General features: G+C 44.7%; 1 protein-coding gene across 12 annotated transcripts in view; it reads left to right on the top strand.

Moving 5' to 3' along the window:
• RIMBP2 (RIMS binding protein 2) overlaps nucleotides 1–26,522 on the top strand; it is a 716,511-nt gene that overhangs the window by 295,647 nt on the left and 394,342 nt on the right. For all 12 annotated transcript variants that reach the window (XM_068119472.2, XM_068119471.2, XM_068119470.2 and 9 more), the window contains 2 exons: nucleotides 15,966–16,241; nucleotides 16,703–17,142. In XM_068119472.2, the coding sequence (XP_067975573.2) occupies nucleotides 15,966–16,241; nucleotides 16,703–17,142 (716 nt within the window). The remainder of the gene's footprint in view (nucleotides 1–15,965; nucleotides 16,242–16,702; nucleotides 17,143–26,522) is intronic.

Genomic DNA, 26,522 nt, shown 5'->3' with positions numbered 1-26,522 from the left:
GTTTTGACTTGCAATTGCTGTAACTATGGATCTTGATGTAGAGTTGATTTTTTCAAAGTCTTCGTGTGCATTTGTTTTGATGTGTCTTTCAACATCAGGCAGTCCTTGGAGTTGGCAGCTGATCGATCGATTGCAAACTACGCATTGGAAGCAAGAAAGATGAGATTGAAGCTCGTCCGGCAGCTGTAGTTTGAGTGAGACAGAAAGTAAGACCAGCAATTCTGACACGGGGAGTGTAAGATGGTTCCGGGCACAACTTTAACGCCACTAAGTCTGAACTGTTATATATGTTATGTTATATATGTCACCTGTTGTATATGTCACCCTTATGATACTCCAGATGGGACAGGCTTTGGAGTATCATGAGGGCGTGGACCCTGTGAAGACCCTTCGATACCTTAGGGTCCAATGGAATGCTCCTCGTGAAGTTCAAATTGGATGTGCTCACCATTCCAATCAAAACGATGTCTTTATATTGAGATTCGGCCTTACTGGGATTGAAAGGGTTGACCATTTAAGGGCCTGTTGGTCAGTCCCTGGCCCTTTTTTACCCCCAATCCCCATGATACCAAGATTCTCCCTCTAACAGCCCAACCTTGAACCTATCTGACCCTACGCCTGGATTTCACTCCCTTCCATGTCTTGGCTGGGTCAAAATCAGTTTGTAAGTCACATCTTTATAGCTACAATTGCATAGTGCTGGTGGCTGATTGGTTAACAAAATGGTGCCTATTATGACACCATAGTCGAGTTGGCCAGACTCTTTTTATAGACCTCACTGGGCCGGTGGACTCTCGATCTTCTTCCACCTCATTTCTGAGCTTGCATTCTCTACCCTCTCCATGCTTTGTTGTCCCTCCCCACCCCTCTTTCCACCCCCACCCCCCTCCTCCTCTCCTCCAGTAATCTGCAGGATACATGCAGTCCACCAGTAACACCCCCCTAGTGATACTGCCTCAATTCAGAATCCAACACTGCTGCTCACCTCCACTCATTTATTTCTCTTTTTTTTTGTCTGTGGAACCACAGTATTCGTTGTAGTTTTTTAGGTAATGGGTTGTAGACAGCAACCACCCAGGATGGTACTACCGTTCGGACTCAGGAGCGTTAATGTGGTGCCTGGAACCATCTTACACTCACCGTTTCAGGATTGCTGGTTTTTACTTACTGTCTCACTGAAAATCTAGCTACTGGGCTAGCTTCAACCTCTCTTTCTTAAAAACAAACATCATACACTTTTCATCATACACTTTTCATCATACACTTTTCATCACACACTTTTCTTACTCACTTTTACTCCTCATATTTACATTCTCTCTCTTTTATTTATCTTTATGCAGTTCTTTTATTTAAAGCCTGGCCTCGGTGAGGACTATATAGTCCGTGACTGGAGCCTTCAACATTAAAAAAAAAACCTTTCACATTCTCCTCAATGTCATTCTTCCCTCCAGGTCTTTAAGACAGCTGTTCACCACCATCTCAAGTCGTCCCCCATCCAAAATCATGATCTTTTCTACACCCGTTAAACCACCCCCCGCCCCTCCCTAAATGTTGCTTATGTATTCGTCAAGAAGCGTACAAGGCAAAATGAAACCAAAACATTGAAATGGGGTATAACAAACACATCTTTTCATATGTTTGTTCACAAGTATGTACAGTGCATTCAGAAAGTATTCAGACCCCTTCACTTTTTTCACATTTTGTTATGTTGCAGCCTTATGCTGAAATCGTTTACATTCATTTTTTCCCTCATCAATCTACACTCAATACCCCATAATGACAAAGAGAAAACAGGATTTTAGAAAGTTTTGCAAATTTATTAAAAAGAAAAAACTGAAATATCACATTGACACAAGTATTCAGACCCTTTGCTATGACACTTGAAATTTAGCTCAGGTGCCTCCGATTTCTCTTGATCATCTTGGAAATGTCACCACGGAAATGTCACCACACCTTGATTGGAGTCTACCTGTGGTAAATTCAATTGATTGGACATGATTTGGAAAGGCACACACCTGTCTATATAAGGTCTCACAGCTGACAATGCATATCAAAGCAAAAACCAAGCCATGAGGTCGAAGGAACTGCCTGCAGAGCTCAGAGACAGGATTGTGTCGAGGCACAGATCTGGGGAAGCCCACAAAAAAATCGCTGCTGCATTGAAGGTTCCCAAGTGCACAGTGGCCTCCACAATTCTTAAATGGAAGAAGTTTGGAACAACCCGGACTTTTCCGAGAGCTGGCCGCCCGGCCAAACTGAGCATTTGGGGGAGAAGGGCCTTGGTAAGAGAGGTGACCAAAAACCCGATGGTCAATCTGGCAGAGATCCTGTGTGGAGATGGGAGAAACTTCCAGAAGGACAACCATTACTGCAACACTCCACCGATCTGGGCTTTATGGCAGAGTGGCCAGATGGAAGCCTCTCCTCAGTGAAAGACACATGAAAGCCTGCTTGGAGTTTGCAAAAAAGCACCTAAAGGACTCTCAGACTGTGAGAAACAAGATTCTGTGGTCTGATGAATCCAAGATTCAACTGTTGTAGGAGATATGTTGAAGGCAGCGGAAAGTTGGGGTGTGAAGAGAATGACAGAGATCTGTAATCTGGTGGTGAAAGAAGGCTGCATTCCAGTGGATTGGGAACTGAGTACCCTCGTCCCTCTATACAAGGGGAAAGGTGACCCTCTGGACTGTGGCTCGTATGGAGCGATGAAGTTATTGGAGCATGGAATGAAGGTATTGGAAAGGGTGTTGGAGAAGAGGATAAGGAAGAAAGTGAAGATCGACGAAATGCAGTTTTGATTTATGCCAGGAAGATGAACAACAGATGCGCTTTTTATTGTAAGGCAGTTGCAGGAGAAGTACATGGAGAAGAGGATGAAGTTGCTTCTTGGGTTTGTTGATCTTGTTACGGATTCGTCACTTCCATTGTTGTGGTTTTCATCCACTTGAAACATTTCTGGTTCCATGTATTATTATTATTGTTGTTTGAGGGAAATAGCAATTATTATTGTCAAAAGGTAAAAAGGTTAATGTTTTCAATGAAACAGGAACCGGATGGCGACGAAGAGGAAGAGGAAGAGGAGAGAAAGAAGACGGAGCAAGTGAGTCGGACAAGAAAGCCGAGCTGCTCCGAGTTCTGAAGCGAACGTTGTCGAACGGGAGTCATTCGCGAACTTTCGGGTTTCCCGGGAAAGGGATTCCTGCGACAGAATTGTCATCGCTGTGACCGATCAACCTGCGTGTCAGGTTTTTGGCGGTGGATTCCGAGGAGAATTATCGTCGGGCCGTTACGTCTCAAGAACGGGTCGTCGGCCATTTTGACTCCCGCGCTTCGCGCGTCGAGCAAGGTTTCTTTGCTTCGTCAGCCGTTTTCCACCGCTTTCAGACGTATCTGGTGTGTGTGTGTGCACCATGGCTTTTGAAGATTAATTTGCGGTTCGCCGACTGTGAGCCGTGAAAGTCCATACCCGAGGGTGTGATTTCCCAGTCGCCTTGAGGGCACCTTTGTGCAGCTTTGGCTGTGTGACTGTACTTGCCATCCGCACGGGATTCTGGTCTTGATTGGACATCGTTCTGGCGATCGCTGGAGCGAAACAACTTTGGCATGAAGCCGGGAATAAGAGACATTGGGGAATGTTTTTGGTTCACTCACTTGGAGCACAGTGAGATATATATTACGAAACTGATGGTACCATCATAGGACATATTGATTGTACTTTTGATTACTATTATGGTTGTACTGTTATTCTTGTGTGATCTTAATACAATATTTGTTTGTGAGTAACAATTGGGGTGGCTTCTCCATTGATCTTTGACATACAGAATAACACATTTTTCTGCCGTGGCTCCTCTCGGGGCTCGGAGGTACACCGTGACCAGGGGGTCGGGGAGGAGCACGTAACAATCTGGAGAAAGCATTCAATAGGGTTCCACGCGAAGTAGTGACATGGGCATTGAGGAAGTCAGGAGTGGAGGAATGGTTGATCAGAGTAGTGATGGCAATGTACAAAAGAGCGAGCACAGCTGTCAGGACGAAGGCCGGGAACAGTGGTGAGTTTGAGGTGAAGGTGGGAGTGCATCATGGGTCGGTACTAAGTCCACTACTATTTGTAGCTGTGATTGAGGTGCTGGCTCGGAAGGTAAAGGAGCGTTTGCCGTGGGAGTTGTTGTATGCAGATGATCTGGTGTTGATTGCAGAAAGTATGGATGGACTGAAGGAGAAGATGAACAAGTGGAAGGAATGTATGGAGACAAAAGGTCTGAAGGTGAATATCAGAAAAACGAAGGTGATGGCAAGTGGCAAAGCATGTGATGAGGTGGAAAGAACTGGGAAGTGGCCGTGTGCTGTGTGCAGGAAGGGTGTCGGAGTGAACTCCATTCAATGTACAATGTGCGCTGAGTGGGTTCATCAAAAATGTAGTGGTCTGAGAGCGTCATTAACCAGTGTGGCAGCTACATTCAAGTTTAAGGTGTGCACAGTGGGAGCTGCAGATGGAGGAAATGTTGAGTTGGATCTTGACGGCGTGCTGACGAGGAGGGGAGTGGTGTTGAAGCTGAAGGGAAAGGTGTATGCTGCATGTGTGAGAAGTGTTATGATTTATGGGAGCGAGACAAAGGTAATGAACGTAGAGCAGCAACAATGGCTGGAAAGGGTGGAAATGCGAATGAGACAAATGATGAATTGCGAAAGATGATGGGAATGGAGCCTGTGATGGATGCTGTGAAGAGGAACAGGTTGAGATGGTTTGGTCATGTGTTGAGGAAGGATGAAAGTGACTGGTTGAGAAGAGTGGTGGAAATGAATGTAGAAGGAAGTAGAGGATGGGGAAGGCCGAGAAAGGCTTGGCTAAAGTTGGTGGAAGAAGAAATGCGGGCAAGGGGGTTAACAAGGAGAGATGCAGAAAATAGGGCAAAATGGAGAAGATTGTCATGGGGCCCACAAGGCTAACCCCCACTCTAGCAGGGAAAATGGCCTTAAAATGCCTGTTGTTGTTGTTGTTGTTGTTGTACTCCAAGTTAATCCTGGTGCTGTATAATAATGAGCAGGATCCAAACCATAAGAATGTTTGTTTTGACAGACTGTTCTAAAAGTTTTAAATACATCAGCTAACAAAAGAACATCATTCTTAAGATAAATAAATCGTGGTATTCCAAGGTTTTTTTTTTTTTTTTTTTTTTTGTATACAGAATCGAGTTTCGTGAAAGCTAACATTTATCACACAAAGAAAAATCAAACAGACAAACAAAATATATAAAAGGAGGGAGCGGTTGACAAGATGGGGAGAGAAGGGGAAGCACACAAATACAACATTTGAGAGCAGGGACATCGGGAGATGTGTGGGAGGGAGATGGCTTGGGGGGAGGAGGCGTGGGAAGGGGGAGGGGGGTTGGAGAAGTATAAAACACAAGGACATCAAGGACTTCCAGGAAAGAAGTTGGTATTTCAAAAAAGTGGATTTGGTGTGAAATTACCGGCGGTAGAAAAGATCAAGGTTTTGGATGGGGGAAGATAAGAGATGGTGGTGAACAGCTGTTTTAAAGACCTGGAGGGAGGAGTGGGATTGAAGGGAGTGAGGGAGTTTGTTCCAGCGGCGGGAGAAAAGAGGAATGAAGGAGTGAAGGTGAGCAGAGAGTCTTGATTTTGGCAGTTTAACCATAAGAGGGTGGCAGGCAGATCTTGTGCGACCTGTAGGAATATTTGGGGGACAGAGCACAGAGAGAGCTGGGGGAGCAAGGCCGGAGAGGAGTCGGTAGAAGACAGAAAGACCACCTACCTGCCTGCGGTGAGTGAGTGAAAGGCCCTCAGAGATAGCTTCATCGCGGGAGATTCCAATGATTCTGAAAGCTTTGGATTCAACAGCGTGAAGCCGAGCCAGGTGTGAGGCAGGAGCACCAGCCCATAGGGGAGAGCAATGAAACAGTATTCCATTGAGCTGCGGATGAAAGCCTTGTATGTGGTGAGGAGCTCAGGTGTGCCAAGGAAGGACTTCGCACGACGGAGGATGCCCATTCGGCGACTGGCTTTGGAGGCCAGCTTGGAAATGTGGTTATCCCAAGAAAGATCATGGCAGATAGTGAGACCCAAAAGCTTGAGCGACAGAACTTCTTGGAGAGGATTGTTGAGAAAGTAGATGGGAGGGTTGTCCAGTCGATCTTTTCAGAGAGACATAGTAAGAGTGTGAGATTTGTCAGGATTGAAAGACATGTTCCACTTGTTTGACCAGTCTGTGATTTTGTCCAGGTCTTCAGAGAGTGAGGAGGCTGCAGACTGCCGATCTGAGGGAAGAGGAATGGAGCGGCAGAGAGTGGAGTCATCAGCAAAGAGATAGAGAGGATTTTCCAGAGAGTCGGAGAGATCATTGATAAAGACCAGAAAAAGCACAGGGCCCAGCACACTGCCTTGGGGAACTCCAGCCTGAACAGGAAGGGGAGATGAGAGAAATCCATTCAGGGATTCACCACCTTGTATGTGGTGAGGAGCTCAGGTGTTCCAAGGAAGGACTTCGCACGACGGAGGATGCCCAGGCGGCGACTGCCTTTGGTGGCCAGCTTGGAAATGTGGTTTTCCCAGGAAAGATCATGGCAGATAGTGAGACCTAAAAGCTTGAGTGACAGAACTTCTTGGAGATTATTTTTCAGAAAGTGGATGTGAGGGTTGTCCAGTCGGTCTTTTCCGAGAGACATCGTATGAGTGAGATTTGTCAGGATTGAAAGACATGTTCCACTTGTTTGACCAGTCTGTGATTTTCTCCAGGTCTGCAGAGAGTGAGGAGGCTGCAGACTGCCGATCTGAGGGATGAGGAATGGAGCGGCAGAGAGTGGAGTCATCAGCAAAGAGATAGAGAGGATTTTCAAGAGGGTCAGAGAGATCATTGATGAAGACCAGAAAAAGCACAGGGCCCAGAACACTGCCTTGGGGAACTCCAGCCTGAACAGGAAGAGGAGATGAGAGAAATCCATTCAGGGCCACACGTTGACTACGACCAGAGAGGAAGTCCGCAAGCCATGCGTGGAGATTTCCATGGATCCATGGATAGCACTAAATAAAACACTGCAGGGGAAAGTTTAAACATATTTAAACAGAATCGTGAAGAGCAGTCTTATATTCACAAAAATACCAACGGGGAGAGGGCCTTGATGGACAACCACGAGTTACCTGAACAGGGCAAAAGGTGGAAGGTAAGGAGATAATGGGGGCGGGGCGAGACAGCGCACGTGGACAGAAGCACACGATGGGACAACAGCACACGTGGAGAAAGGGAAATAAATGTGTTGTTTTTTCTTTTTTCTTTTTTTGGGGTGGGGGGTGGGGGGGGTTAAGACGTTAGACAAAGAGTAGATGTTCGGGGAAGTTTGGGGGAAAAGGGAAAAATCTAAGGACCAAGCAAACACAGCAAGGGTGACAGGTTTTGGAGGAGGGAGACAGGTTTGAGAGTTTATTCTTGAGAGTAGGGAGATATTGTTTCCTGGCTCTCCTGATGGTAGAAACACACTTGTTCCAGGCTTTGTGAAAGGAAATGAGATTGCCTTCCTTTGGATTTGCCTTCCAGGAGGCTAAGGCAAGTTGTTTCAGGGCAACTGCCTCACCACAAGATTCTGTGTACCATGGATGGGAGGAAGGGTCTGGCAACTGAGGATGAGATGGGATAAACCTGGGCATGAAAGAGAGCAGTTTACTTTGGAAGAATTCCCAGGATGAGTTGATGTCAGAGACAGTAGAGATGGGAGACCAGCCTAGATGATTGATGGCTGCTTGAAGACCATGCCAGTCGGCCTGAGTGAATTGCCAGACTCGTCGACACTGAGGAGGCTCTCTGAGAATGGCCAGAGAGATGTCCACTTTAACAAGGAAATGATCAGATGAACCGATTGGAGCAGAAGAAGAGCAGCAAACATTTGCAGGGAAGTGAGTCATAACCAAGTCTAGAAGAGATGATGTGCCGTTGACTGAGATCCGGGGCAGGAAATTGACAGATTCTGTCAGTCTCAATAAGTTGCAGAAGTCCTTTGCTGATGCGCCATGGCTGGTGAGAGACGTACCCACACCCAGCCAGCTGGCATGATACAGTTGAAGTCACCACATATGAGGAAGAGAGAGTTGGGATGAGTGGATAGAAGTTGGTCCATGTTATCAGACAGCCAGATGAAATGGAGTCATCACTGTTTGGTGGATGTTACAGAACATGTGACCAAAAGGTGGGAGGGGATTGGAAGCCATAGCCAGAGGTACTCCTGGGGGTGTGGTGGAGAGAGGGCAGTGCAGGGAGAGTGAGGAAGAGAGTTTTTGATAAAGATAGCAACCTAACCACCTGGGCGAGGCTCAGGTCTATCATACCGGAGGAGGAAGTAACCGGGAAGAGAAATTAAGGAATCAGAGACATCTTGAAGGAGGAAAGTTTCTGTAAAGCAGATCAAGACTGGTTTGTCTGAAGCAACCTGTATCGAGAGATCAGTCAGGTTGGACCGAAGGCCCTGGATGTTTGAGGTCCATACTGTTAAGGAAGAGGGAGGAGTAGCATCGGATACAGGACAAGGGATGGGTATGGAAAGATGAGGGAGTAGAGGGGGCATTAGGGAGAGCTGTAGACACTGTGTCGGAGATTGCAGGAGAGCTAGGCGAAGGGGAAGGATGAGGAGGACAGAAGGTTTGATTGTGATGGGATGAGGCACAGTGAGGTATTGTTTGAGGGGTGGCAGAGTGAAGTGGAAGGTTGGAGGATGTGGAGGTAAGAGTTGGAAGGGAAAGGAAGCAGGGAGGAGGCGGCTTTGTGGAGGAGGAGAGGGGAGAATTGAAGAAAATCGAACATTTATTCCAGAATGGGTTTCTTGAGATATTCAAATCAGAGATCCGTTTGAGAACGTTTGATGAGCGGTGGAATGGGCGTGGGTTTAGAGAATGAAGAAAGGAAGAACTGTGCGAGATTGAATTTTTTTTGTGATGGAAAGATTTCATGAGCAAAATTGATTACATCCTTTTGAACAGAAAGAACAGACACATAAAACAATGCCAATACTTTTATTTTATTCAAGTCAAATTCCATCGATGTAAATAATTTTTGGAGAGACAATTGTTCGACATTGTCGTAAAAGGGAATTTGAGGAGTATATGAAACATACGACTGGAAAATATAAATATATTGTTGTGAAACAAGAGGAAATATTAAATGATATTTTTCAATAAAGAAATACAGAAAATGAATGCACAAAAAAGAGCAAGAAAGTTTAAGGAGTATCAGAAGATAGTTTCATAAGTTTTATTTCAACAGGAAGAAATAAAGAAGAAACGCAGACAGAAACTAATGGGTGAAGAAGCTTTTGAAAGAAAACAAGAAAAAAATTTTAAACCACTTAAAAAAACTTCCCAACAAAGAGAACAACCCTCTACAATTGCCATAATAGAATACACTCCTGGAAAACTTCAAAAGGATTATTTCAACAACTGGGAAAAGTAAATCACCCTCCTCATTATGTTGTGGAAGTTCTTCAAAACAATGAATATTCAGCGGATTCAAAAACCATAGCAGGTCTCATTCCAACAGAAGAACCTGCACAGTTCTATCTTGTTAAAGAAAACGTATTGATATTTAATGATAAGTTGATGTTCTTAAGTTCTGCCTTACCACCTATTAAATTATCCTCCAGATTAATGTTTCTTTTCACAAAAGATGGATACCATAGCTCAGTATGATTAGCTAAAACAGAGAAAACACAGAATCATTCCAATCAACGCATTGTCTCTGCACCAATATTACAAGGGCTGATTTCTGATGGTCGTTATTCACTATCACAATATCTCAATGGTTTTCGAATCAAACGGCCTGATCTGGTCGAGTACGGAGAGTTGTCCGGCCTTGTTGTCTCATCACTCTCGTCATCCTTGGAGCTGGAGCAGCCGTTAGTTTCCATTGCTGAAGCGTCGTTGAAAGGTATGTGTTGAGCAGTTGGTAGACTTTGATGTGTTGGTTGGGTCGGTTCGTCCTTCCACTTGGCGCCACAATCGGGTGGATGAAGTTCACGCAAGTGTGCCCTGGTTCTTCGAAGACGCGTCCCGTTAGGCGTCTGTACTATATACGAGCGGGGTTCATTACAGCGAGCCACAACTTTCCCGGGGTACCATTGGTGCCTGTCCTTGTTCAGAATCCGAACCCGATGTCCAATAGCCAATTCAGGTAATTGCGGCCCAGCCGTTCTGTTGTATTGCTTCGCCATCCGGTCTCCACGTTCCTTCAATCGTTCCTGAATTTTCTGATGCCTTTGTTGTGCAGGAACCAACAGACGACTTGGTAGGTTGGTGCATATGGGCCGGTTGAACAGCATTTCGCTTGGACTTGGGAGGTGGGAATCTACAGGTGTGCACCTCAGGTGTTCACCTCAGGTGATGTAGTGCAATATCTATGTCACTCCCTGATCTAATACACTTTTTGATCATGTTCTTCACTGTTTGAACTTGTCTCTCAACCAATCCATTACTGCGTGGATACCTCGGCGATGTTGTCATGTGTTTTACATTCCATTTGGTACACATATCACGGTACGGCTTACCCACATATTGAGGTCCATTGTCCGATATGACCTCCAGAGGTGGGCCGAACATACTGAAACATTCAGATGTGACCTTGGCTACTGCACTGCTCGTCGTGTATTCCATTCTCTTCACAACTGGGTACTTGGTGTAATAATTCGTCACCAAGAGGTAGGTTTGCCTGTGTAGCTCACGCATCACTGGCTACCTTTGTCCATGGTACCGCTGGTATTTCATGAGCTATCATAGCCTCACGCCTTTGTTCTGGTTGGTTCTCTTGACATGCCTTACATGTTCTGACAACTCTCTCAATGTCCAGATAGATACTTGGCCAGTAACCACATTCGCATGCCAGACGTTTTGTCTTTTCGATCCCCATGTGCGCCTCATGGAGTTGGTCGATAATATCCTTACGTAGCTGCTCTGGAATTAGTACCTGTCGACCTTTGAAGAGAACACTGTCACAAATACCAATTTCATCACGGTATGGCCAGTACGGACGTAGGTCCACAGGCAGCTCTGTAATCCTAGCAGGCCACCCTCGATGAACAACCTGCTGCAATGCTCAAAAGGTTCTATCAGCCTTTCCACACTCTCTGAGTTGGTCCTGTTTCCTTGAGCTGAAATCAATGAGGTCAAAGCGATGATGATCATCCACATCATCAAGCTCAATACCATCTACACATGTGTCCAACTGCAGTTCCTGATTGTTCTCTGGGTTCGGTAGCCTCGACAGCGTGTCTGATAGCATCATCTCACGGCCGGCCTTATACTCCAGATCAAAATCGTAGCCTTGGCTTTTCACAAGAAGGCGCTGAAGCCGTGGAGGAGCGCTTGTAAGCGGTTTGCTGATGATCATGACCAATGGTTTGTGGTCTGTGTATACATTGAAGTGTTTCCCAAACACGTAAGTATGGAACTTCTGTATGCCAGCAACAAGGGCCAGGGTTTCTCATTCAATGTTTGAATATGCAGACTGAGTGGGTGTCAGAGTTCGTGACGCAAAAGCAATAGGCTTGTCATCCTGCAAAAGGCATGCACCCAGTCCCTTCTGTGACGCATCTACTTATCGCGCAGTAGGCCTTATCACGCAGCTCGCTCTTCCAGCCGCGCTTGTCCTCACGATCTTGGTCACCAACACCACAGCCAGACGATGCGAGGAAGTCCAGAGCCTCGACCGTTCATTGTCAAAAGCCAGGACTCGAGAATAAAAGAAGAAGAGCGATGCCGGGACACGACCATTCACCACCAGATCCAGAACCCGAGAGAGACGATGTCCGCCGTTCTAATTATTTTGTATGCGAGGCTCTGACGTCATCCCACGACGTCTCTGTGTCCACTTCTATCAGGGAGTTCCATCTTACCAGTCCTTGCGCCAATCAAATCCCGGACCAATCACTGCTCTTCGGGGCGTGGCTTCACGGACCTTTTGTTCCTGTGTGCTCACCAGGTTGATGTTATCCATGGTCGTGCTCAACGTCCTGTATCCGGTTGGTTTTTATTTAGTGTGTTTAATTGGCGATTTCTTACTGTTTGTGTGGGCTGCATGTGTCATAAGGAACAGTGGAAAAAATAACAGGCCATTACATACAGGGGATTAATTTACCCATAATCCCGTGCTAATTAACATACCCCACCACTCGTGATGGGAACGAAGACACGCTCTTCCACGACATACGGTCTACACAAATTTCCTACTTATTACATGGGGTTTCTTCTTCTTCATGACAGTCGGAGCACACTACCTATGCATTCTACCTGGACTAAGGTATTGCCTACCCCTTACAAATGTAACAATGTTTTTCCCAAATTTATTGAGTCTCTAAGGTATAACTCTTTGGCTGGATTATCATGGTAAAACTCGTTCTATGGGTCGTGGTTGTTCAAAAGGTCTTCAAACAAATCAATAATTACACCCAAAGTTGTGGTAAAAGCAGTATTTTCATTTTGTATCTCAGATACAATTTCCTGTGAGGGAAAATAACAATGTATTAATTTAGTACAAGATTATTATATGTATAAATCAAACTCTGTAAATATTCAAAGAAACTCTTACCTCCCTTGATAAGAGCTTTGAATCCAGTTCATCAATTTGAAGGTTTCGTTCCACACAGGTAGTCGGACTCCAAGGAACTCCAAAGTCATCCCACTCAAGCTCAGCACAGTAGTCCATTCTCAATAAAAGTTTTTTTTGTTTTTTTTCAATTTAGCCTGTGTTTCAACCCATTATATAAGAATGGTGGGTGTGGTTTCCTTTGGAAATTTCTTGAGAAAATCTCTGGGCAAACCTGGGCAAGGCTTAAATGGAAAGATGTAATAGTGGGTGGGGTTTATAAAAGTGGACGAGGCTTGGGAAAAGTGTACGTGGCTGAGGAAAAAAGGGGCATGGCTTAGGGGAAGTGGGGGAGAGGGCTTGGAAAAGTGGGTGGGGCTTATAAAAAATGATATGTGTCTCAGGATGTGCTCAAATAAATTTTATAATCAACAAAGGGTTTGGAGGTCTATTGAGGATTTAAACTTTGTTCATGGCTTAGATGGGGAGGGAGAAATTTCAGGATGTTTTTGGGTGGGTGATCCATAAGTTCCAACGTACTTTCACTTTCCCCATTCACTTACATGTAAAATTATGTGTGTCTTAGGACCAACATTTTCCTACTACTCTGGTTTATTTAAAACTGGCTGAAGTACCCTGCATTTCCTGGGGAAATTCGATAATATATATGTGTTTAACTATTTCCTGCATGACAATCACAAAGCATATTACTCCATCACTATCGGGAAAAACCCAGGCAGTGTATAAGCAACATACTCACTTGAGGACTGAACATGGAGGTGTTACAATAAACCTGTGTAAAGCAATCTTTTAATGTGTAAACACACATGTAAGCACTATAATAATAAAATTTGCGGTGTTGACAACAAATCATTACGACCTCAACATATTAACTTCACAAAACATATTACTTGATCGCTCCCAGGAAAAAAAAAAGACTCGGGCAGTGTATAAGCACAAGACCTGATTGAGGCCTGTAGACCATTTATCTGTGGTCAATTTTTTTATCCAAACCTAGCCCTCAACCTTCCTCTGGATGAAAGAAGAGGCCATGCAAAGTTTCGTTGCACTGGTTCCTTCAGTGTCCGAATGCATAAAATAACAAACATACAAACAATCTTTCTTCTTTATATATTTACTAGCGTGGATCGGCTCGCTACGCTCACCGCACCACATGTCGCCACAGAGGCACGGTCTTGTTTAAACTGAGGATAATGACCTGACTGAATTTTAGTTGCCGTGTTGTCATAATACAAACATTTATTTTGTACAAATTTATTTGTAATATTGGTGATATTATTTATTTGTAATTTATTCGTAATCTAAAAAGGTCCAAGTGTTCGGAAAAGTGTAAGGGGTCTAAATGGTGTTAAGGTCGAAGAGGTCGAAAGAGACTTAAGGGGTGTAAAGGTCTAAAGGGTATAAAAGGTTTGAAGGGTGAATGGATCTAAAGGTGCCTAAAATATTTAATGGGTCTTAAAGGTAAAAGTGGCCTTAAGGACATTGGGGGTCTTCAGGACCTTGGGGTCTAAAGGGTCTTCCTCATCTTTTCGGACTTCTGTGCCTTTTGGGTCTTCAGGGTATTTTGGGTCTTTGGGTTCTTCTGGGTCTTTAAGTGTCTCAGTATATTTTGGATCTTCAGAGTCTTTCAGGGTCATCGGGATATTTTGGGTTTTCATGGTATTTTGGGTCTTCAGGGTATTTTGGCCCTTTTGGGGTCTTTGGGTATTTTGGGTCTTCGGGTATTTTGGTATGTTTTCCATCTAGCAATACATGCATCGGTGACTCCTATAATAGCTGGAATATTGCAATTAAATAGAATATACTTCCACCACCACCTCAACAATTCGGCATACCACCCACCATGCCTTCAACAAATGCTGCTGAGAAACCTACTCTTCCACACTGTGGAAAACATTTTTCCTCTTCGCAGGTGACTCCACATTATTGCGTGCACACAATTGCACTTCTAATCAACAGGCCGGCGGCAGCAGCTTGTCTCTGCTGACCTGTCAAGGAACAAGTGTTGGTGTAACACGTTATAACATGTCATTGAATCCTAGCAAAACACACATTATCACCAGTCTCTCCAGAAGGATTGTCAAACAAATCCGCATATTTATTTTCACAATCAGCCACTGGTAGATGTTGTTCGGTCTTTTGAACTATTGAGCCTCATACTCAGCTACATCTCCTGGTCAGACCATATATCAAAATGGCCTCCTATCAGGAGAATGGGCATCCTCCATCATTCCAAGTCCTTCCTTGGCAAAGCTGATGCCACTGTTTCATCCCCTGCATCTTGTACAATCCAAAGCTCTTAACATCAATGGCATTTCCCATGCCCAAGAAGTAGAACCATAGGGCCTGCTGCTCTCTCATTGCAAATAGGTTGGTGGCCTCCATATTTCATTTTATTTCTACTCTGCTCCACGTTCCACGTCACTCACACAAATCCCATAACCATTCACACACATTTCAGTAATAATAAAAAAACACGTATTTCACCCTCCTGCAGGACCATGGCATAGATGTCATTACATGTGTGTCAGTTTCTACTAGGCAGCAGGGAGGGACCGTTCAAGCAAGATGGTGGGGGCGCTTCAGGCTGTGGTGCCCGCAGTCCAAAAACAAGTCGCCCGACTTATGACTTCTTCACTCCCCGCCCCCACCCCCCACCCCACTTTAACCCTTGGCCCCATGACAGCTAAACAGCTCTTTCAGCTATCGTCCCGCCGGGGAGGTCTCCACACCAGGCTTTATCGACTCAGGCTTTCACACAGCCTCACGGGTCGCCAAGGGTCTCCACACCGCAGGGAGCCCACCAGACCCCACCGCCAACGGGCTCCCAATTTCCAGACACCACTGGCTGCCAGGGGCAATTACCCCTTCTGCTCTTTCATCCTTCCATCCGTCTGCCGTCTCTCCAGTGTTACGTTCTTCCAGCGGTTCATTCCTTGTGAAATTCCCTAAATGGAGGCTCTCTGCTTCCTTCCTCTCCTTTGTTGCTCTCATCTCCTGGTTATGGGAGTCCCCACTCCACCCCTCTCCCAACTCATGCTGTTCAATCCCACACTTCCCCCCAGAACTTCAGGTTGTCAGTACAGGAATTTAATGTCACCTTCACGAATTTCATGACTTCACGTCACCCTCCATTTTTACCCCTAACGTCTCCTCTCCGTAAGCCCTCCCCTGGCCCTACGTCTTCCCATATATTAGCAGGTTACCATGCTCCCTGTGTCAGTGCATTGCCTCCTATCTCTTGTCACCTCGATCTTCTATGAGCCTAGATTTTGTGTACAAAAGAAAATCAAAGAAAATGTTTTCTTAACATGGTTTCAATGGATAGACAAATACTGGAAAATGAAGATGCCTTACTGATGTCGCTTAGGTGAGCTGGTTGATGGACGTCGAGGCCTCGTTCCCTCAAACTTTGTGGAGCGTGTACGTGAGTCTTCTGACGATGGACGTCCGGCCCTACTGGATGATGACGGGCCGTACAATTTTCCTGGTGCTGGGACACTTTCACTTGGCCAGGAATTGAGCGGCGACTTTGGCCTGAGGTATAACTCAAGTCCCAGCGTGAGCCTCAGTGGCAGCAGCCCAGCACTCAATGGCCTATCTGTGGAAGATGGAAGTCGTGAGGATGCTGACGATGTAGAAACCGGTGAGGCTTTACATTTCTGGGCATGATTTTCATCAGCCTCCATCTTATTACACTTTCATATTTCCTTTTGTTTTAATGTAACATTCATTTTGTGCTTCAGGCCATTAACTCTTCTTTCAAAATTATTTTCTTTCACTCATGTTTCTTCCCCTCATGAAAACTCATGTTTTCAATGCCTGGCGTTGGCTTAGCGATTAGGGTGCCGGCTTGGGATCCTCGGATCCTGGGTTTGAATCCCGGTCGATCGCTGAATTAACGCCAGGGGGGTTGACTCAGCCTGTCATCCTTCCGAAGGGCATCCGGCCATAAAACATTGCTTCAAAAAAAGGGGACCAAGGAGCCCGAAAAATGCCAACCCCTGCTCTGCGGGGAAAATGGCCTCTAATAGGTGGTTCTTCTTCTTCTTCTAACTCATGTCTTCACCCCCCCTCACCTGCCTCACCTGGTCCATCAACCTTTAGATCCAGAGTACATGGATATACCTTACCCTCATGCAATCTCTGTGGTGAAGCAGCTTGCCAAGTCTGCCATAATAGCTTGGGAACTTCCACGGGTGACCAAGCCTGCGCCGACCACACGAGTGGATTCTTACCTGATCACGGTAAATGGGGAGCGGCGAGCAGGAGTGCGGGCAGGCTCTCGGCGCCCACGTGCGCTTCTCGAGAAGCTTGACCTTTCGAGAGAGGGTGCCGTTTATAGGGTATGTGTGCAAGTTGTGGCCAGGACGGCAGGTTTGCCGAGCACGACGCAGATGCCTTGCAATGAATCTGACGGACCGACCACAAAGCATCAGCCTTCTGGACCAGCACACGAAGCCCTTCATCTGTCGGACCCTCTGCGGTGCTGCTTGACATTAGGACAGGGTGCATGTGTTGCCCCGTCTCAGCTTACTGCCTCACAGGTGAGCCCAACACTGACCTAACGTACTGTGGATATAATTGTCAATGTTCAATGATGCGGTCGGATATTTTTCTTTTTGGGCCTACTGTTCGTAGTTATGTATAATAGACCTTTTTGAGCACACAGTTTCTGGTTCCCACTTTTGAGTGCACAAAGCCTATTTTAATTGCAGCACTCACACATCTAGATCAGAGCTGGTGCACTCTTTGAGCTGTCTGATCTAGCTTTGATTCCTGACTAGATTCTGAACTGTCACCCTGATGCTTTTCAGGTAGGTTGTTGCATCAACAACCGGTGTTACATGTCCCTCTGAGGTCACATTATGCTGGCTGTCATGTCTGCTCGCATTTGCTTGTAAACTTTGAAACTCCAAACAATTGGTGTGATGTTTCAAACAATTGGGGTTGATAGTTCAAACAATTGGGGTGATAGTTCAAACATTTGGGGTGATAGTTCAAACATTTGGGGTGATAGTTCAAACATTTGGGGTGATAGTTCAAACATTTGGGGTGATAGTTCAAACATTTGGGGTGATAGTTCAAACATTTGGGGTGATAGTTCAAACATTTGGGGTGATAGTTCAAACAATCATAATGATAGTTCAAAGAATTGGGGCGATAGCTTTAATAATTGGGGTGATAGTTCAAACAATTGGAGTGATAGTTCAAACAATCATAATAGTTCAAACAATCGGGGTGATAGTTCAAACAATCATAATGATAGTTCAAAGAATCGGGGCGATAGCTTTAATAATTGGGGTGATAGTTCACACAATCATAATGATAGATCAAAAAATTGGGGTGATGGTTCAAACATTTGCGGTGATGGTTCAAACATTTGGGGGGTGATGGTTCAAAGAATCGGGGTAATAGCTTTAATAATTGGGGTGATAGTTCAAACAATTGGAGTGATAGTTCAAACAATCATAATAGTTCAAACAATCGGGGTGATAGTTCAAACAATCATAATGATAGTTCAAAGAATCGGGGCGATAGCGTTAATAATTGGGGTGATAGTTCAAACATTTGGGGTGATAGTTTAAACAATCATAATGATAGTTCAAAGAATCGGGGCGATAGCTTTAATAATTGAGGTGATAGTTCAAACATTTGGGGTGATAGTTCACACAATCATAATGATAGATCAAAAAATTGGGGTGATAGTTCAAACATTTGGGGTGATGGTTCAAACATTTGGGGTGATGGTTCAAACATTTGGGGGTGATGGTTCAAAGAATCTGGGTAATAGCTTTAATAATTGGGGTGATAGTTCAAACATTTGGGGTGATAGTTCAAACAATCATAATGACAGTTCAAAGAATTGGGGCGATAGCTTTAATAATTGGGGTGATAGTTCACACAATCATAATGATAGATCAAAAAATTGGGGTGATAGTTCAAACATTTGGGGTGATGGTTCAAACATTTGGGGTGATGGTTCAAACATTTGGGGGTGATGGTTCAAAGAATCGGGGTAATAGCTTTAATAATTGGAGTGATAGTTCAAACAATTGGAGTCATAGTTCAAACAATCATAATAGTTCAAACAATCGGGGTGATAGTTCAAACAATCATAATGATAGTTCAAAGAATCGGGGCAATAGCTTTAATAATTGGGGTGATAGTTCAAACATTTGGGGTGATAGTTCAAACAATCATAATGATAGTTCAAAGAAACTGGGTAATAGCTTTAATAATTGGGGTGATAGTTCAAACAATCATAATGATAATTCAAAGAATCGGGGCGATAGCTTTAATAATTGGAGTGGTAGTTCAAACAAGTGGAGTGATAGTTCAAACAATCATAATAGTTCAAACAATTGGGGTGATAGTTCAAACAATCATAATGATAGTTCAAAGAATCGGGGCGATAGCGTTAATAATTGGGGTGATAGTTCAAACATTTGGGGTGATAGTTTAAACATATTATATTTTATATGTTTATATAATATATTATATTTTATAATTATATTATATTTTGTTTGTCTGTTTGATTTGTTTGTGAAATAAATGTTAGCTCTTTCACGAGCCTCGATTCTGTATACAAAAAAAAATTAATATATATTTTGGGAGATAGTTCAAACAATCATAATGAGAGTTCAAAGAATCGGGGTGATAGCGTTAATAATTGGGGTGATAGTTCAAACAATTCGGGTGATAGTTCAAACAATTCGGGTGATAGTTCAAACAATCATAATGATAGTTCAAATAATTGGGGTGATAGCTTTAATAATTGGGGTGATAGTTCAAACATTTGGGGTGATAGTTCAAACATTTGGGGTGATAGTTCAAACAATCAAAATGATAGTTCAACGAATCGGGGCGATAGCTTTAATAATCGGGGTTATAGTTCAAACAATTGGGGTGATAGTTCAAACAATTGGGGTGATAGCTCAAACAATTGGGGTGATAGTTCAAACAATCATAATGATAGTTCAAATAATTGGGGTGATAGCTTTAATAATTGGGGTGATAGTTCAAACATTTGGGGTGATAGTTCAAACATTTGGGGTGATAGTTCAAACAATCAAAATGATAGTTCAACGAATCGGGGCGATAGCTTTAATAATCGGGGTTATAGTTCAAACAATTGGGGTGATAGTTCAAACAATTGGGGTGATAGTTCAAACAATTGGGGTGATAGTTCAAACAATTGGGGTGATAGTTCAAACAATTGGGGTGATAGTTCAAACAATTGGGGTGATAGTTCAAACATTTGGGGTGATAGTTCAAACAATCAAAATGATAGTTCAACGAATCGGGGCGATAGCTTTAATAATCGGGGTTATAGTTCAAACAATTGGGGTGATAGTTCAAACAATTGGGGTGATAGTTCAAACAATTGGGGTGATAGTTCAAACAATTGGGGTGATAGTTCAAACAATTGCGGTGATAGTTCAAACAATTTGGGTGATAGTTCAAACAATCATAATGATAGTTCAAAGAATTGGGGCGATAGCTTTAATAATTGGGGTGATAGTTCAAACCTATGATAGTTCAAACAATTGGGGTGATAGTTCAAACAATCATAATGATAGTTCAAAGAATCGGGGCGATAGTTTTAATAATTGGGGTGATAGTTCAAACAATTGGGGTGATAGCTCAAACAATCATAATGATCGTTCAAAGAATTGGGGCGATAGTTCAAATAATCGGGGTGATAGTTCAAACTTTGGGGTGATAGTTCAAAGAATCGGGGTTCCAGTTTTAATAATTGGAGTGATAGTTGCGGACTTTTTCAAAAACAAAGAAACATGTGATGGTTACGAATTCCAAAATTCCTGTTTTGACTTGGAGCAGGGATGTGTCCAGTGGTAAATTTTATGGTTTGGAAAGGTTCATAACTCAAGTGTTCCCAATCTTCCACCCCCCATTTCTTCAGTGGTATAAAAACAACAATAACTCAGGCATTTGGGTTTAATATTTATTAAACTCCATACATTTAATTTGTCCAACTGTGACCTTAATGTGCAACACACTATATACATGTAGCATTATGATTGACAGCAGTATGTCACATGATACATATGATGCTCAGATAAAATGAGATGACAATTTGTCTAATTATGACGTCATAATTAGACAAGCAGAACGCTTGATCCGATCAGTTTGAAATTCATTGAGCGTGATCTACACAAAACTGATATGGGAGAATTAAATCGATAACGTCATCGTTCACGTGGTTCGGCGGCGATATTGGATTCCACATTAATCAACGTAGTCAATAAAGCTCCCAAACACAGCAGCTCTTGGAGACCACACAAATACGCCAGACAAATACGTCCTGGCGAGGGTCTGCAACTCATACAACTCTCACTCATGCGCGACGGATCAACTGCCCGTTTCGGCTACGCACCTTAAAACGTTATGGCCATCCATCACCCTGCCATGTTAACCGTTCAGGCTTACAGGACATTTGGTGGCAGGAGTGGGATTTGAATCCATCAGGACAGCCACAATCCAAGCGAGCTGAGCTTGGAAAAATTTGAAATCCAAATTTTAAGGATCGTCTCTCTCTCTCTCGGAGGGAGGGTCGATCGTAGCGACCGGTGTGTCAACATTTAGTCAATTTCGTGTCTGGAAAGAATGCGAAAACAGCACGTTGCCAAATTTAAGGGAAATTTATTTTTGTTTCTGAGGAGATTACGCGCGTGCGGGGAAAGCTGCTCGTCATGTTATGGCAGACGTGCACGAAATGGTGGAGCGGCTAGAAGAGACTGGGATGGAAGGAAGCGAGTCGGTGGTAGATTTTTATGAGAATAGGGTTGGAACCTCCCCCGTTCCTGAGTGGGCGACCCAGGAATCGGATGTGATAGCTCTCCAGGCCATGTTAAAACAAATAATGAGAGAACAAACAAATGAATTAATGGGAAAAATTAATGGAATGGAAAACAAAATTAATACTCAAATAAATGAAATGAAGGGAATGAATGAACAATTTGAAAACAAAATTAATGCCCAAACAAATGAATTGAAGGGAAAAATTAATGGATTGGAGGGTAATATGAAGGGAATGAGTGATCAGTTGGAGGGAACAATTGAGGGAATGAATGAATGAACGAATTAATGCCCAAACTAACAAAATTGATGGATTGAAGGGAGAATTGAAGGGACAAATTAATGGCATGGAAAACAAAATTGATGTAATGGAGGGATTAACACAGGAACAGGGTGAATGGATTGATGGAATAGAGGCAAGAATGGAAGACCAAATTAAAGACAGACTGGGAGAATTTGAGACGAAACTGGACACTCAAATTGGGGAAATGGAAAAAGAAATGGCAGCAGAATTTGAGCTCAAACGAGAGGAAATGGCATTAAAAGTAGAAGAATGGCATTAAATTAAACTTTCCTTCCACCTTTTGCCCTGTTCACGTGACTCGTGGTTGTCCCTCTCGGCCCTCTCCCCGTTGGTATTTTTGTGAATCTAAGATTGTTCTTCACGGTTCTGTTTAAATATGTTTAAACTTTCCCCTGCAGTGTTTTATTCAGTGTTATATTACAACACGCTGTTTGTCTTCCTATTTAAAAGGCTCTTTTCTATTTCCTCTTCAACTCATTCCACTTCAAAAAAAAATTCAATCTCTTATAATTCTTCGTCACTACATGCTCTAAATTCACATTCATTCCACCCCTCCTCCATCGTTCTTAAATGGATCGCTAACTTGAAAATCACAATAAAGCCAATTTGTTATAAATGTTAGTCTTTCATAAATCATCCACTTTCTAAACTCCCCCCTTGCCCCTCCCCTCCTAAACTCCCCCCTTTCCCCTCCCCTCCTAAACTCCCCCCTTGCCGCTCTCCTCCTAAACTCCCTCCTCACCCCTCCCCTTCAAAACTCCCTCCCAACCCCTCCACTTCAAATCTCCCCCCTACCATCACTCTCAAATTCTCCACCTCCCTCCTCCTCCTCCTCAAAGCTGCCTCCTCCCCATTTCGTCTCCCTTCTATCTCATACCTCCACCCCCCCCCCCCCTCAAACAACCCCCCACTGTGCCTCATCCCATCACCATCAAACCTTTCATCCTCCTCATCCTTCCCTTTCTTGTACCTCTTCTGTAATCTCTGACACACGATCAACTGCTCTCCCTACCTCCCCCTCTCATCCTTCATCTGACCCAACCCCTCCCCTCCCCAGACCTGCTCCCGATGCTCCCCCTCTCTCCTCATTAATGGTATGGACCTCAAACATCCGGGGCCTTCGCTCAAACCTGATTGATCTCTCCATACAGGTTGCTTCTGACAAACCAGACGTAATCCGCTTAACAGAAACTTTCCTCCTTCAAGATGTCTCTGATTCCTTAATATCTCTTCCTGGTTACTCCCTCCTCCGGCATGATATACTTGAGCCTCGTCCTGGTGGTGGGGTGGCTGTCTTTATCAAAAACTCTCTCCTTCACTCTCCTTGCACTGGCCTCTCTCCGCCCCACCCCCAGGAGTACCTCTGGCTACGGTTTCCTCTCCGCTCCCATCTTTTGTTCATATGTGTTCTGTACCGTCCTCCAAACAGTGATGACTCCATTTACATTTCACTGTCTGACAACATGGACCAACTTTTATCATCTCATCCAAACTCTCTCTTCCTCATATGTGGCGACTTCAACTGTCATCATGCCAGCTGGCTGGGTGTGGGTTCCTCTCTCACCAGCCATGGCACCTCAGCAAAGGACTTCTGCGACTCATTGGGACTGACACAATCTGTCAATTTCCCGACCTGGATCTCAGTCAATGGAGTATCTTCTCTTCTGGACTTGGTTATGACAAACATCCCTGCAAATGTCTGCTGTTCTTCTTCTGCTCCAATGGGATCTTCTGATCATGTGCTTGTTAAAGTGGACATCTCTCTGGCCATTCTCAGAGAGCCTCCTCAGTGCCGATGAGTCTGGCATTTCACTCAGGTCAACTGGCACGGTCTGCAAGCAGCCATCAATCATCTGGACTGGTCTCCCATCTCTACTGCCTCTGGCATCAATTCTTCCTGGGAATTCTTCCAAAGCAAACTGCTCTCTCTCATGCACAGATTTATCCCGTCTCGTCTTCAGTTGTCTTACCCTTCCTCACCGTCCATGGTACACTGAATCTTGTGGTGAGGCAGTTGCCCTGAAACAACTTGCCTTTGCCTCTTGGAAGGCAAATCCAACTGAACCCTAACAACTCAGTTCCTTCCACCAAGCTCGGAACAGGTGTGTGTCTACCCTCAGGAGTGCCAGGAAGCACTATCTCTCCACACTCAAGAATGAACTCTTATACCTGTCTCCTTCCTCCAAATCCTGGTGGCTTCTGGTCAAATCCGTTTCTGGTGTTTGTTCACCCTCCATCCCCTCCCTTACCTCAAATGGCTACACAATTGACACCGCACATGACAAAGTCTAATGCCTCAACTCTGTGTTTGCCTCAAAATCTTGTGTCCCAAACCCATCTCTCTGTTCCCACCTTACCCAGTCGAACCCAACTGCTCCTGGACTATGTGTCTTTCTCGCCTGACAAAGTGGAGAAGTTTTTGTCAAACCTCGACTCTGATTCTGCAACTGGACCAGACGGCAACAGCCCACGGGTCCTAAAATCCTGCTCTGCCGCTCTATCTCACCCTCTCTCTGTTCTTTTCACGCTCTCTTTTGCTCAAGGTCATCTGCCAGCATCTTGGAAATCAGCAAACATTACCGCTTTACACAAAAAGGTGCAAAAACAGATCCTTGCAACTACAGACCAATCAGCCTGCTCCCAATTATCAGCAAAGTCATGGAATCCATCATTGCATCAGATATCAAATCCTTCCTCTTCTCCAATGGCTTGATCTTCGATCATCAATTTTAGATTCAGACCAGGTCATTCTACTCTGGACATGCTGCTTCTGCTGTCTCAACAATGGATGGAGGTCCTCAATGCCAAACAGGAAATCAGAGCTGTTTCACTTGACATATCACGTGCCTTCGATACGGTCTGGCACCCAGCTCTGCTCACCAAACTCTCCTCCTATGGTATCCATGGAAATCTCCACGCATAGCTTGCAGACTTCCTATCTGGTCGTAGTCAACGTGTGGCCCTGAATGGATTTCTCTCATCTCCCCTTCCTATTCATGCTGGAGTCCCCCAAGGCAGTGCTCTGGGCCGTGTGTTTTTTCTGGTCTTCATCAATGATCTCTCCGACTCTGGAAAATTCTCTCTTTCTCTTTGCTGATGACTCCACTCTCTGCCGCTCCATTCCTAATCCCTCAGATCAGCAGTCTGCAGCCTCCTCACTCTCTGCAGACCTGGACAAAATCACAGACTGGTCAAACAAGTGGAACATTTCTTTCAATCCTGAGAAATCTCACACTCTTACTTTGTCTCTCCGAAAAGACTGACTGGAAAACCCTTCCATCTACTTTCTCAACAATCCTCTCCAAGAAGTTCTGTTGCTCAAGCTTTTGGGTCTCACTATCTGCCAAGATCTTTCTTGGGAAAACCAAATTTCCAAGCTGGCCGCCAAAGCCAGTCACCGTCTGGGCATCCTCCGTCGTGCGAAGTCCTTCCATGGCACACCTGAGCTCCTCACCACATACAAGGCTTTCATCCGCAGCTCAATGGAATACTGTTCCCTCCTCTGGGCCGGTGCTCCTGCCTCATACCTAGCTCGGCGCTGTTGAAACCAAAGCTTTCAGAATCATTGGAATCTCCTGCGATGAAGCCAACTCCGAGGGCCTTTCACTCACTCACCGCAGGCAGGTTGGTGGTCTTTCCGTCTTCTACTGACTCCTCTCCGGCCTTGCTCCCCCAGCTCTCTCTGTGCTCTGTCCCCCAAGTATTCCTACAGGTCGCACAAGATCTGCCAGCAACTCTCTTATGGTTAAACTGCCAAAATCTTGTCTCTCTGCTCACCTTCACTCTTCCACTCCCCTTTTCTCCTGCCTCTGGAACAAACTCCCCCACTCCCTTCAATCCCACTCCTCCCTCCAGGTCTTTAAAACAGCTGTTCACCACCATCTCTTATCTTCCCCCATCCAAAACCTTGATCTTTTCTACCCCTGCTAATATACACTTTTATAACAATAACCCCAGATACACTTTTTTGAAATTCCAACTTCTTTCCTGGAAGTTGTTGCAGTGTCCATATGTTTTATCCCTCTCCCACCTCCCCCCAAGCCCTCTCCCTCCCTCAGTTCTCTCGATGTCCCTGCTCTCAAATGTGGTGTTTGTGTCCTTCCCCCTCTCTCCCCATCTTGTCTTCCGCTCCCCTTATTTTGTGTTTTATGTGTCGGTTTGACTTTTTGTGCGATTAATGTTAGCTCTTTCACGAGCCTCGATCTTGTATCCCCCCCCAAAAAAAGAGGGTAAAACCCAGGCCGTCTGATTGGGGGGAAAAGTTGGAAGAGAGAATTGGGTCAACAAATAAAACTATTGACAGCGTAAATAAGGACCTGGAGGGCTATCACACCTGTGTGGATGCCAGAAGGCAACAGCAGGCAGAGGAATGGGGATTTTTGAAGCACCAAGGTGGTGAATAGGCGGAAGTGGTGAAAGAATTGGAGTCTAGTGTAACAGAACAATCGCGGGCGTTAATTGATAAAGACTGGTGGGGGCCACAATTGACTGGGGGAAGGATGGACGAAATGTTACAGGAGCGGCCGAGCACTTGGGACAATACCATCAAGGGGGAGGTTGCTCAATCCAACAGAGTGTGCAAGATGAGGTGAGTCGGTCTGTTAAGCATCTCCAGAATGAGATTAAGGTTACCCAAGTGACCCTCACCACGAGCCACATTTGGGCACAGGAGGTTCCGAAATTGAGCACCCAGCTGGGGGGAGAGTGGTTGAGGGAGAAGGAGTATTTTGGCCCCAAGCTGGATTCGGACAGGGGTTAGACGGGGAGAAGAACCTCGGGACAGGCAGTTCCTCCACTAAA

The sequence above is a fragment of the Myxine glutinosa genome, chromosome 6 (assembly GCF_964187855.1).
Source record: "Myxine glutinosa chromosome 6, kmMyxGlut1.1, whole genome shotgun sequence".
In the NCBI taxonomy this organism is placed as follows: domain Eukaryota; kingdom Metazoa; phylum Chordata; class Myxini; order Myxiniformes; family Myxinidae; genus Myxine; species Myxine glutinosa.
This window is presented reverse-complemented; position numbering and strand designations above follow the sequence as displayed.